This window comes from Scomber scombrus, chromosome 15 (genome assembly GCF_963691925.1).
Source record: "Scomber scombrus chromosome 15, fScoSco1.1, whole genome shotgun sequence".
Lineage (NCBI taxonomy): Eukaryota > Metazoa > Chordata > Actinopteri > Scombriformes > Scombridae > Scomber > Scomber scombrus.
The window spans coordinates 22,753,576-22,768,525 of NC_084984.1; the positions used below are offsets into that span (position 1 = coordinate 22,753,576).

Below are 14,950 nucleotides of genomic sequence, written 5' to 3' on the forward strand. Positions count from 1 at the left end.
ATATATCTTTTTGAAATTATTGAATAGATTTAATAGCCCCAAAACACTCAAAAGATCAAAATGCCAAACTGAAGAACAGAAACTAAGAAAAAGTTGTCTACTGTACGAGGGGATTGTGCATTATGGTGAAAATCATGAACTCAATTAACTCAAGTTGTTATTGCTGGGTTTGGCATCACAGAGACAAATATTGTTTGCTTAATAAGATATTCCTTCATTCAGATTGTGAGGGAGAAGCAAGAGAAGACTGCAACATGGGGGAACTTATTATTGCGCACGACTCAAATATGAAATTATTTGTCCAGTGCCATAACTAATAAGAGAGTATGTATAATAATTGGGGTATAGTCCTTCTTGTAGCCCACTCAAGAGAGGTAAGTTGGAATTATTATCATTATCAGTGTTATGATTTTGCTAGGGCGTAGGTCTTTAATGACTGAGATGCAAGCACAAGAAAACACCAACAAGTTCACTTGTAGTGACATACACATTTATTACCAACGCTACAGCTACAAAGACTAAACACTATGAATGGGAAACTGGTACACAAGGCTCTGTCTAGAATGACTGAAATGAATGATGCAGTTATTTATTGTGTAGTTGGAATGAGAGACCTGAGATGACTGTTACCTGAGAAGCAGAGTCAAATCAATGTTATAACAGCTGATTTCTGAATTGCCAATTGAAGTTACCAATTATGAAAGCACCAGAATTTAAGAAAGACAATGGGGATTTTGTGGAAATACTGCTCCCTGGGGCAGTTTCTTGTATAGTATGGAGTTAGATGTGCTGTGTTGAGAAGCTGAAGTCTATCAAGCCCTGCAAAGGTCATAGAGAGAAAAACATATAAATTGAGGCCATGTTTTACTACATCAAGTACTTTAAATGCAATTGCATGTAAGATACAATTTATTTCATGCTTTGGTAATTTTTTTTGCGCATGAGATAAGTGTATATACAGAAAGCCAGCACAACAGACCCGGCTTTCTCCCCAAAACAGTAAGTGAAGTGCATCTCAATATTTTCATATGTCGGTAATGCTAGTTTTTGACTAATAGGAGGCCCAGCGCTAGGATGACGTGACTGCTGTGAGTGGGCATTTTTTCCCATAAAATGTAATTAATGAATAGCCTTGGTACGGTCAGAAAGGCACAACAACAACATAAGGCTACTGTTTAAAAATACATTTCTTACTCAGAGCAGAACACTCAATACTTTGAGTTGTATATGGTTCTCTGTCAAAATCAGCATGGAGAGGCGTGTAGAAAACAGCTGTTTGCAGCACATGCACCCCAGTACTGGCTGTGGTTCTGAAACAGCCGCACCACTATCCATTGTCCTGTAACATCAGCTTGGTTATAGTCACATGTATTTTATGTGAATATTTTGTTGTTTTTTAGTTACTTTTCTATAGATATGCAAAGCTGAAACAGAAGTGGCAAAAAAATACGCTAAGGGCCTGATTTACTAAAGGTTTGTGTGTGTAGAAACGTGTGCAAACTTGACATCACCCCCAAAAAATCTGCTGATCTACTAACGCAGCGCACTGAGGTTTGCGTCTTTCAAATGTGCAAGATAATATGCGCTGTCCATTTAGTACATTTGCCATAATGAATATGTAATGTGGGGCGTTTTTACCCCAGTGTGCAAAATACAGAGAGGAGAAAATGCAAATATGTTATTTAGCAGACGCATTGTGATTTACCAAACCTGATAGGTATTTTTTCTGACGCTGCGCACAGATGACTTCTGCTTTCTGCTCGTCAAAACTCTCCATAAAGACACGCAAAACCCTCATTTAAATACTGCTTTCTCCACCCCGTTGCACCTGTTTTCATTTAAACAGTTATTCTTAGTAGATCACCCGCAAACGAAACATGCAATCTATTGCAATGTGCATGCAATTTAGTACCGCAATTTTATTTACCTTAGGAAATCAAGCCCTAAGGGCGCTATAAGCTCCCTTAAGAAAACTCACGGTGCCAAGTCAGAGTATAAAGTCTCAGTACTTCTTCCAAACAGTTCACCTGATGTCAAGTCACAAACATTTTGTCTCAGCTGGGATTTTCTCTGCGTTCTGATGGGAAATATGCAGTATGTACAATCTTTGTGTATTTCCCAGTCTTTGACTGTTTAGTGCTTCCTGATGTTTAATATAAATCCTTTCATCATCCTGTTAGAATCAGAATCTTTTTATTTTCTGAGTACATTTTGTATCCCAAGAATTTCTACTCTGTATCCTATTCTATTTTATTGTTATACTATACACCCATACTAACTAAGAGCAGTGGGCAGCACAGTCTGACCCCCGATTGCAGTAGGTACACTGTACTTCATGCTTCGAGGTTGTCTGTTGTACTGGCTTTGCTGTATATAGACATTTATTGTTTGCACAACACGAGACAAACAACCAAAATGTGGGAACAAACTGTACCATTTGTAAAAAATAAAAATAAAAATAAAAAGCTGGTTAACCCAAAGTGAAGAAATTGGCAGGAGACCGAAATGTCTTACACAGGAACATTTATTGAAGCTTGATTAAGGGGAACAGAGTTACAGTACAAGTGAAAACACTGTGCAATGCCACTCAATTCTGCCATCCACCTTCTGGACAAGTATATTAAACCCTTCACGGAATCCTTACCTTTACTACCTCCGAATAAGGTTATTTGTGACTCATCTATGCCTGTATTTATTGTTGAACTATAAATGTTAACTGAAGCCACATAGTCTATACACAGGTTAGTTGAAGCCATGTAATCTGTACACAGGTCACTGGCTATCTATTCTTCTAGGCCAGTTTGACCGTCTGCAGAAAGCAGAGCATATCTACACCCGACCTTGGTTGCCATAGGATACAGCTAGCCTTATCAAGACAGCTGCTTATGCCAGCTAACCTCAGTAGACAGGGATGAAGCGCTCTAAAATAGACAGGCCATGACCTACTGCTCCAAGAAAAAAAAAAAGACCAGAGTGTGACCAGTAGAACAATGCACAGTGCATCTTGTGCACACGATTTAGGGAATTACTTCTATCTCGTGTACATACAATAATATTTGGAGTGCTCAGTGTAGTAAAGCATACAGTATACATATATATTCTTTTCCCATGTCTCCTTGGGGGCTCTGTAAAAGTCTGGGGTTTTAAAATGATGAATCTATTTATTTGTAATTTTAGCTGGTCAAGGTTTGGATGGTTCCCATTGAGAGCTCCTGGTTAAGCCTCACCTAGTTTTGATTCTAAACTCATTACTCACGTTGTCCAACTCAAATGTTTTTCAACTCCAATCTTCAGACTAGCATTTTCCCATCTCTGACCCCCATTGTTTCAGCTAGCCTCTTTAGACTGGCATGTCCACTACTCTCATTGTTTAAACTAGCGGTTTCAGACTGCCATTCTCAGATTATGTGTTATTGCTCAGTATTTCTGGGGGGTTGAAGAGCTCGTCTTTTTGCTTGAGGGTTTACATGCGAAACATGAGGAGACTCTCCCCTTCAATGGTACCAACAAGATAGCTAGGAAGAGAGACGGTGAAAGAGTTTTATTAATAAGCTTGAAAGACGGCACATGCAGAGAACATGCCAACTGAGAGTGCGCTACTTTTACTGCATCCTCCCATGAATTTTTGATCTTTCTCCTGCTGTGCTGTGTTCTTTCATTAGAAGAGACAGCCAGTGTGGCCCCCATAGCTCTTTACAGTACATCCCAAATGCTATCATTACCATTTTATTCATAGTCTCTGAAACTCACTCCATTTCAAACTTAATAACATTAGCTTTGTGCTCACAGTCCCATAACATTATAATCAGAGCCATTACCACGGAGCCCAACATTAGCTTTTTTTTTTAAGTCACGGGTGAGCGCCTTTGTCTAGAATAATTAGAGTTTGGCCAAATGCTGCTTTCTCCATATTGACTCCATACCAGCATTTGACAGATAGTGATAGACTGAGGCAACAAAGACAACAGAATTAATAAGAAATTGTGTTGTCTGTGGGCAAGAGAGACAGATAAGTCCAAAAGAAAGCGCATATCTGTAATTTACACACAGTGCTATCGCAGCATCAGGACCGGCCAGCGGTATTCTTGCAGGCTGCCATCAGTCACGCTGTCTCGCTGTCAGGAACTGTATTTGGAAATGGCTTGGCAGAGCACTAATAGGCTGTGCAGTGAGGCTATCCACTGGCATGCTAAGTGTCCTCAAGGCAGCATTAGCCATCTGCATACAGCCATAATGCCCCTTATAGGTTAATTAAGTCCTCAGCCTTGTGTATATAGGCCTCTAATTTACCACTCTATCTTTCTCCTGTGCATTTTGACAACATTAATTCTCCCTTTCGCCCTCACCCCTGGTGGATTCAGCTTTCTGCACCAAGCTTTTTTCTCATCCCTGGTCTTGATCATCTTATACTGCAAAGTCTGAGTGGGAGACATGGACAGACAGACAGATAGAGATCAAAACAAGGATACTCTGCTCAGCTATACAGAATTTTTAGGATTAAGCTTTAGAAAGCTGTGTTTTTATTTTTTCCATCTGTCTCTCACATTTATGAATGCCTGCTTTAGAGCCCAGCTGTTATTGGGGTTTTGGGGCTGATACTGCAATGTTGGCTTAAATCAGTACACTCAAAAAATGAAAAAGATCCCTACAAATATGATGGTTAAACTTTTTATACACGACCACAAACATATCATTGACATTTCTATAACACAATTTTTTTTAAAAATCAACCAATAAAGTAGCCTGCATGGTAATTAGTGCTGCATCCAACAATAATTTTCTCAAGAAATCAGTTAATTACTGGTAAACTGGTAAAAGAAAATGGCCACTATAATTACAATCTGACATCTTCAGAGAGAGGCTGGAATAGTCAAATGTTTGGCTTGATAAATGCCTTAAACGATTAATGGATTATCTTAAGAGTTACCTATTCATTTTCTACCGATCAAGTAATAGATTAATCAACTAATTGTTTCAGCTCTCATCGATATATCTGTAACTAGATAAAAAAATGTTTAATGTTTTGGGGAAAAGATTTTCAGAGGGGAACTATGGTAAAATAAGTTATTATTATATATATTCAACGTGCAATAATTGTCTATTTACACTTCCAACAGTCACCGAACAACAAGTGAATGCATCTCCAATATTCACTCTCAACTCATTTTTGGTTCCACCACCTCCTGAGGGAAGTATCTGGTTGTCTGCAGTTTGGTGCTGAGCAGGTAGCTTGGATTTTTAGAGCTTTTTCACTGAAAAAGCTGCATGCTGCAGCTGAAAACTGCAGGGAGAGTGAAACAAAACTGTAAAGTTGTGGGCTATAAAACCAAAAAAATGAGCTGAAAGAGGTTATGAAGCTCTGTAAAGCTGAGGGGAGCTACAGAGCCTGATGATAATTCTCTGAGTTTATCGCTACAAATGACCCCTTTCAAATTAAAACATCAGTCATTTGATCCATTGTTATCATAAAAATATTGATTATAGCCGCTTTAATGGTTGTCAGAAGCCAAGAAATGTCTGCTGGTCTTCCTGATTTGCATGAGAGAAATAAGAATACTTATACTAATGCTATATTATCTCAAAAAAAGCTTGTGATGAACCATAATGTAAAAAAATGTTCAATCTAAAAGAGAAACATCTTTAGATCATAAAGAAGAAAGGATGCCAGCATGAAACTCCTGTGACTCCAGATCATCTGCACATTCAGAAAAAAACATATTTTCTACCACAGTCTGATGGATCAGTGGGGCTCCAGCCTGCATACATTAGAAAGGAGAAGCTTGCCTCTGAGCAATAACGATAACCCTCATTTGCTCCAGTGCAGTGGCTATGTGACCAAAGTCGTGGCATCTTCCAAGTGTGAATGTTTGTAGGCTAACTGTGAACATGAGGCAGTGTTGCAGAGAAAGAGCAACACTCCCTGGATGAATAGCACACATACTGAATCCTCTGTACTTTAGACACACACACATACATACACAACCTTCATTATTTCACTCCTCCCACCCAAATACTCTCTCAAGGCCCAGGATGCAGCTTCTATGTTTGTCAGTCAGGCTTTAATTTGAAGCTAAGCCTGTCCATTCCGTAATTTGTTATTGTGTGTTTGTTTATTTTTCGTTGGCTTGCCTTCCCTCACCCATTCCCCCTCTCTGTCAGTCTGGCTTGATTCTTTTATTTGGACAGCTAGGGCTGGGGTCCAGCGCAGTGGAGCTCGCTGGCTTATTCTAATCAAACAGCCTCCAGAAACAGGAGAGGGGTTCTCAGGATATGGACAGGCTTTATCAGGGACAGTCGATTTACCGCTGCTGACCACTGCTTTTCCTTCCCTAATGTTAAAGGGTGAGAAAGTATGAGGAGAGGAAAACAACTGAGGCTTAATATTTAATCTCACTAAAAGTATCCAGAGCTCACAGTACACAATAACAAAATTCAACAGATTGTCAGGCCAAAAGGTTATGTAATAAATCAATATCTAATTAATGAGGAGAGTATAAATCAGTGTAGGTCCTGATTTAATAATCAATAGCGGTATTTCTTACTCCTGGTCATGGCAGAATGCCCCCAAACTGCCCCCAACTCTTTATGGGCTGATACTGCAATTGTAGCTGCTTTGCCAGCTGTGTTAACACAGTGGAGACACAAGAGTTGGTTTTTCACCTTATATCATTCTTACAAAAAAAAATCAAGTTTCAACTAACATGCACTTTTTTTGAGTATACAGTGGATGTGCAAAAAGGACTTCTGTAAACAAGTTGTAGTGTATCTATCCCCACCTCCCCGAATGAAAATTTCTGTCAAAACCTGGTAGTTAAAAAAAAAGTTTCAGCAGCTGCGTCTGAAATGACTGACAACTCCATCAGTTGTCAAAAAAAGCAATTTTTCTATCTTTTTGCTCGCTCTATCACATTCCTCGTCATTTCGGTTATCAGCACCTTACTCCAGCTTATACATTTCTGACTTCAACATTGCAGCCAGAATAACTTCTGTGCCTTTTTCCCAAGCCATAACCATAAAAAGATTACATTCTATGAACACCTCTCTCTCCTGCTGTAGTATCACTCTTCTTGGAAAAAAAAATTAAAATAAAATAAAATCATTGCAGGTGTTGATTCGCCCTGTCTTTGCTTTAACGTTATCTCCTACTATAGGCCGTGAGATGAGTGGCAGGGGTGGCTGTGTAGGTGCTGGAGGAAATAGACTTTTTTATTGATAATTGATATGAACTGATTAGCTGAGAGTGCTGCAGTGGCTATATAAATCCTACTCACAAGCACTGTAGGCCGACACAGTACATGGCCTGTGAGCGTACTGTCAATCTCAGCCAGTGAGTAAATAGTTGAGTTGTGGTTCTTCATGGGTCAGAGGCATCTGTTCAGTAAATGAATAATAAATTGCTATGTTAAACAGAGCTCTGTGCACAGATCTAAGCTACACATATCTCAGATGTCTTCTTCCCCTCCTCCTCTTTTTCCTTTGAATGAAAATGTGGGCCCTGTTTGAATCATGCAACAGCAAGCACAGGGTGGTCTTGAACACACTTACTCTCTCTGTGTGTGTGTGTGTGTGTGTGTGTGTGTGTGTGTGTGTGTGTGTGTGTGTGTGTGTGTGTGTGTGTGTGTGTGTGTGTGTGTGTGTGTGTGTGTGTGTGTGTGTGTGTGTGCGTGCGTGCGTGTGTGTGTGTGTGTGTTTATGCTGTGCCAATCACAGTGCCGCCTGACAACATGAGCTCAACAAATGGAAAAAACACTTCTCCGTGAAATTCTATTGTTGTCTGGAACGTGCAGTGTCGGCTCAACGTGAACACACAGTACCACAAATTAGCAGCCAGGAGGCAGATTGCATGTTTTTTTAACAGTTAATTAAAGTACAAAGATGATAGAAATAAATAATTAAACATGTTGGCTTCTTGGCTGGAGACAAGAGGTGTTGTACAGGAGAAGAGAGTATATTCTAGGACTCACGGAATCTGTTGTGTGTCGTATTATTGTTATTGTTGTACAAAAAGTGTAATTATTTCATGTAGAAAGAAAAGTGTCAACAATTCATGCTATGACACATATTGTAAACATGGGCAATAAAGACCAACACCTCTAAACTTGGACAACCAAATACGTCGTTGGACCATGCACTTTTTAGGCACAAAACTGATTGGTTAGCTTTGGGGAAATAGCATGGTTTGGGTTAAAATTATCACTTTGTTAAAGTTAAAGAAACATTTGGTGTGAGTTAAAGTTACCACTTGCTTAAAGATAGGGGATCTTTGTCGTGTGTATTGTAATTTTTTTTTTTTTTTTTTTAAACTGTCCGACTCAGCGGTCCTGTGGCAAATTCCACTGGTGGATGTATCCTGTCATACAGTCTACCTCTTCCAAATGAGGAAATGTTTCATCTTACATATACATCATATAAACTGCACCACTGCTTTGGGTGCTATGTCATAATTACTATGCCTGCTAGATGGCATCTGTCACTTAAACGTAACTATAGGTCATTTTAGGGGGAAATGACATTAAAACCTATTGTGTCATTTTTCTTTGACGATAGTCTCGTGTGAACACTGAGTGTGTTGCAATCATATCTGAAATTGTATTGTGAGCTTCGTACAGCCATGCTTGTAAACTGTTTGCATTCAAGACAGGTGCACAAAAAAAAACTAGCATTCAAAAGAAGTTGATATTGCCTGGTGAGTCATATTTAATCATTTCCTGCATTTGTGTGTTGTTTTAAAATGGATTAATCCAGGCCAATGATGCTCACAGGATGAACACACTGTACTTGATATCAGTTCATTCAAATTTGTAAAGGTATGTGTAGGTACCCCATCAAAGACTGTATTGGGGATCAAAATGCTCTATTTCAACCCAGGAAACAAATCCCTCTAGATTCACAGAAATATTTTGATCAGAGTTGTACCTTTAATTCCCCAACAACAGATTCTGTCCTTGAGCTTGCAGACATGCACAGTAACTATTCTCTAAGCAGGTTGTCTGCTACCTTGCACATCATTTATCCACAACCATATCAGCCCCCACACACTCCACTCTTACCACTCGTACCCCGGCTGCACAGAAGCATAATGGCCTTTTATCGATTCTTCCTTCTCTCAGCGTCTTTCTTTTCTTTTCTTGCTCTGCTCTCTGCACTGCAATGAGAGGTTGTTAAGATAAGCTGCTGCGTGATGAGGGAGCTATGCCTCTTTTTTTTTTTTTTTTTTTGAGTTGGGCAGCAGGGGGGTGTTTATTTTTCTGTGTGTGTCAAGTCGCTATGTGCCTGGATATACATATGTGTGTTAGTGTGGGTTGTTGTTTTTGTAGCCCGTGTGTGTTTAAGCCAATAAAAAAAAAAACATTTGGTTACATGAGCGTTTATCTGCTGCTGTGTACAACTAGGCTCCATGAATAAGACATGCAGTTCAGCCTTTCATAACCCCAGGAGGGTATTAGGCAGCCAGGCAATGCCCAGTGAGAGGTAGACGAATTTCATGGAAAAAATATGCTTCCTATTGTACCTTATGCGTCACTCCAGCTGTCTCGCTAAATATCACTTAATTTCAGTCAAGAGAGTGTTGTGTTTGCAATCATGTGTATTATCATCTGGGCTCATTCAAAATTCAATTCTTTGTAGCATAAACCCCCCATAATACATGTTATTTGAGTTCATTAAGACCTTTATTTTCAGAGTGTTGTTCCAGTGGTAATGGATCATCAAGTGAATACAGACACTTTTCATCACACGTAGACAGAGAACACACACACACACCACATGTTTTATACTTGGCATCAGAGACTGTACATTCTGTCTTTATTATATAATTATGAACAAATGTGTTCATTGTTCACTGAGGAATCGGGATGAGAGTTGATTTGAAAGTCTCAGATGGTGAGTGTTGGCTTTATGGCATACAATGTTTCATTTGAATCTAGTTTGTGATGAATGTGTTGTCTCTTTCTCTTCAAGTCAGGTTAAGAGAGGGAGGGACGGTACATTTGCCTTAATTTTTCTAAACTCCCAACACACATATTCATTTCATACACCCACAAGTTTAGGGGACATCATTATAAACACTTGAAATGCATTAGATGTGTACCAGCTAAAGTGATTTTGCACCACCTAGAGAATAAAACTAAATAGTTGACTTTTGCTGGAGCACCACCTGCCTCTTCATAACTTTCAGAGACAGATTTTGTTTTGCTTGCGGCAGATCAAACAAATTAACAGACACTTTGAAAAAGATCTGGGATAAAGTGTTGACAGCCATTTCAAATATGTGAATAATATGCTAGCAAAGCTTGGGATCTACCAAGACAGTTTAAAAAGGTGAAGTTCAAGATGAAACATTTCCCTTGAAACCTCAGCTCAGAAAAGCCCAGAACTGGATGGCAATGTTTATTTTGAGAAGATCCTGAATATGTGTCTCAACTAAAGCCATGGTGGACAGGTAATAACAATGCTGTGTCAGGACACCGCTCAGGTTTCTTTCAGCCTTCTCTCACAGATCTTGCTGTGAATAAGAAAGGAGAGAGCCCTGTTTCTGTCACGGTCATGGCCATGCCTCCACTTTATCCCCTAGTGTTTCTCGTTTCCCTTTCCCCTGTGCTCCCCTGTCTGTCTGTCTGTGTGTGTGTGGTTACACTGCACTGGTTAGGCTACTTTTAGGGACAAAGTTCAGACTTAGGGCCAGTTAATTGGGGACAAAAGCTGCACCCTCAGTTGAAAAAAGCCTAATTTGGGCTTTGGGTCAGTGATTAAGGTTATGGTAAGGATTGGGGTTAGGCCAATAGTGGCTATGGTTAGAGTAAGTCTCTTGGAAATAAATATAATTCTATGAAATGTCACCAAACGTGACCATGATCTGCTATGTGTGTTGCTTCAGTCTGTTGTTCCAGCTATTGTGGCAGATCACGTCCGAGGCCACGTTTTGTGAATTCAAAGCTTAGTCTTGTGTTGTTTTTCTTAGATGACCTAACCTTGTCTCCCTGTGCCACAGGATCACTGCATGCCTGCCGGTTTTCCTGCCCACCTTTCTGCCTGCCGACCAGTCACCCTGTTGAACTGTCCACTAGCTTTCAAGCTAGCTTCATTCAGCCACGCTTACATCCCCGTCTTCATTCCTGTCCTGCCCTGATTCGCCAGCCACCAGCTTCCCTCTGACCCACGGCCTTCACCTGCTGACAGACTCATCCTCATGCTCTATCCACTTTTACTCCCTGAGAGCCCAGTCAATAAACCTTTTTTTCATTCATTCCAGCTCTCTGTCCAAGTCGTCCCCCGTCCCCCCGCCCCTTTTTTTCTTTTTTCTTTCCCCCATATTCTTCTTTTTATTTTGGATTGTTGTCTCCTAATTGTTTTTGTGTTCTTTTTTTGTTGTTTTTCTCCTTAAGTTGAGAACATCTCCTGACACCTGACATTATCTGGATTTTTATGGAGTTGTATGTGTGTGCAATAAAATAAAATAAAAATAATAAAAAATAAAAATAAGTGTAGACTATAGACAGCCTGGATGAAATAACCACTGTCAGAGAGAATGTTTGAGAGAGAAGGAAACGAGGCAAGGAGACCTCTTATTAACATACAGTAGGCTTACAATTCATACATCTACATTTGAGCTTTAAATTATTATTTTTTCTCATTTTTATTTTTCTGAAAAGGAGCATTAGGGTAAAGAGACAAAGCAACCAGCGAGGCACCAGTTTTGATGAACAAAGAGCCGTCTGGAGACCAGTTTTACTTTGACTTTCAAAAGGTTTAGGCCTCTTAGTAGTCTTTTATTGAAACTAAGCTGTGATGAGCAGGATCCACTATTAAAGCAAATCCTCAGTACAGCAAACATGCTGAGAGCTCAAGGATTACCAGGCGTTGTCTTAATTGATCTCATTATCTTCTTCCTCCTCCTCTGTAAGGCCTTCCACTCTCTAGTGTAGGGTGTGATATCTCTTGAACGACTGCAATTTGACATAAAGTATTATTGTCACAGTTGTTTTACTTTCACTTGAATTGAGCTCCTGGGAATAGCTGTAAAAAAGACTGAAATGGCTATAGCGTGATCCCACTTCACTATAAATCAGTCATTGATGTAGGTTAAGACTATATTGCAGGAGTACTTTTACTCAAATAAAAGTCTCAGAGGTCCACTTACCAAATTTCCACCACATAAAAAGGTCAAGTAGGTGTGAATTAAATGGTGATATTTCAGCTAAAAACACACTTGAGAGTTACTGCATGTACCTGAAAAGCATTTCTAATACTCCTTGTGTAAGTTCTTAAACATTTACAGAAAATGGTGTTGGATTTTACAGTTATTATGCTCGAGGATTCATATGGCCACTGTTCCATTGCAAATCAGAATTCAGTCTTGAATAAGCCATTTCATTTTATCAACCGGACCTCCTACATCTGACATCAACCTTGATAAGTGTGGTTATACTAGCAGGTGGCTGAATGATGACAGCTGAGGTGTCACTCGAAATCAGTCCTAGTTAAGTTAAGGTTGTGGAGAAATCCCAGTCCGGAGTTCGCCTATTGAATATGTATACTATTTGGGCTATCTATATGTTAAATGTGCAAAAACAATATTATATTGCTAAGGGTTTTGTAGTAAATTGATTGAATATTGAACTGTATTTATTACAATGGAGGTAAATGTGCTGGGATGGTTCTTTTAAGAGCTGATATGTAAAAACTTGTTCATTTCACGGTCAATTTCATAGTGTTCAAACAATTAGTCCTTTAATCAATTGATCAATCAACAGAAAATGTATCAACAATTTTGATCACCTAGTGATTGTAAAAAAAAAAATGTGTAACTGTAAAGATTTCACATACTGTATTTCTCTCTCAGAGATCTCTCTCACTGTCACATACTGTATCACCGTACTATAAATTGGATATATTTTCAGTCAGACAAAACAAGACATGTGAAATCTGTGATAAATACATTTTTCTGCATCACAGATTAATAGCAAAAACAACTTAATAATAGTAATTTTAAAATATGTTACTGGCAGTCCCAATACTTTGCTCAGTATCAGACTGTGAGATACACAAACACTTATGTGCTTTTTGTATAATACCTGTGGCAGTAAATATGACTGCTCATGGCTTCTTGTCATTATGTTTGACTACTTGAACACATTCCAGTGGGAGACATGATATAACAGCCTCAGATGGTGATAGTCAACAACTGCAGAGGATGTGGCCTTCACATAAATGGCATTTTAAATGCAGTTTGTGAGTCTATAAAAACATCAGCAGCCAGGCTTTTGACCACTTGTGTAAGCATGGAAAAATGTTTATGTACATTATGCTACTATACTTATTATAGTATTTACATATTTCTTATATTTTTCTGATCTTTAACCTTATATACTGGACCAACACGTTTCTTAACATAATGGGGTTTAGGCTCAATTAAGTGTTATAGGTCCAATATTACAAAACAGCCTCCCCCTCAGCTGTCAGTGCTACTTTGAAAAACTAAACTAAAACTATGCTGTATCTATGTGAACTCCAGTAGACGTTTTAGTACTACAGTCTTTCCAACAAATGTATTGCTCATACTCCAACTTCTTGTCAATGTTTATGTTTAAGAATCATTTTAAAATGACAGAATTCTTTTTTGTCTTCTTTTTTTGGGGTTTTCTTCCAAGAAGTTACATGAGGACATTATATATAGCTATTTCATCTCTGTGCATTAGGAAGCAGCTCTGGGATATGTTTAGTTCAATGTAGCATAAAACACAGAAAGCTGTGGGAAAGAGCTGACATAGCTCAATTAAATGATGCCAACTGTGATCTCCACAGCTGTCTAATTTACACATTTAGGGTGTGTATTTAACACATGCAGATATTGAAAACATGCTGTTGGATGGTACATTTTTCCTCTTTTGGTGGACACTAGTCATTTAGCCATGGTTCCAAGACTGTACAGTACTGGCATCTATCTCATTTAAGTCCCGACAAGAAAGCAAACAAGCCCAAACATTGGAGTAATCTTTTAATATAATTATTACATTGTTAAATTAAAAAAAGTTCTTTCAGAACTGTTAGTTCATCAGATAGTTGTTAGCAGAAGTCAGCCAATACTGGCTGATGTTGGCTTATTGTAAATCTATTGATATTGGCATATGTTGGCCAAATTGGTATCTGCTTCAAAACTGCAGTAAAAGTCAGGCTCTAGTTGTTAGTTGTCACTAGCATTGTAAGAGCAACACTAATTTGCATCTTTCTAATTTCCTTTGCAGGACACTGAGATCCTCAACACGGCTGTCCTCACTGGGCGTACGATCGCTGTGCCTGTGAAGGTAGTCACAGTAGGAACAGACGGAGCGGTTTCTGATGTAACCGAGTCAGTGGAATGCAAGTCAACAGATGAACAGGTTATCAAGGTTAGTCGGGCACATCTTTATAGTGCTGTGTGGGTGGGTGAGCATAATGAACAAAAGCAGATAATAAGATAAGAATAAAAAATTTAACAACAATTAGCAATCACCTGAGGAAATGCTGCCTTCACTGAACATGCTTTCAGATGCAACATTTCTCTATGCAGTTGTGCTTAAAACAGTTTTTAGGTGTATGTGCTGCCAGTGCCTGGTTATGCAGACCTTCCTCAGCAAATACACAATCATTAAAGAGAATGCACTTCATGGTGGACACACGAAGACACACAAACATAGAAACATTTCTTTCTAGATGACTTTCTTTTTTTCATTGACTATGTGTATGTTTCCATAAGAAAGGGATATAATAGCAATAATGTTTGGTCCACACAGTGGGCAATGAATTGTCTCAGAAAAACCAGAGGAAATCCTGCAGGTTAACATATTACCTTAATTAATTGAAATTTTGTTGTACAGGGTGAAACACTGAAAATATGCACGGAGACTGAGCCCATATAAAATAACAGTTGAAACAGTATAGCTATAAAAGAAATTTAAAAAGAGTGAAAGAC

General features: G+C 38.9%; 1 protein-coding gene across 1 annotated transcript in view; it reads left to right on the forward strand.

Annotated features, from left to right (window-relative positions):
- The window catches only part of LOC133994946 (transmembrane protein 132C-like), a 109,180-nt gene that overhangs the window by 76,632 nt on the left and 17,598 nt on the right, over positions 1-14,950 (forward strand). The window contains exon 5 of the mRNA XM_062434190.1: positions 14,244-14,387. Coding sequence (XP_062290174.1) covers positions 14,244-14,387 — 144 coding nt within the window. The remainder of the gene's footprint in view (positions 1-14,243; positions 14,388-14,950) is intronic.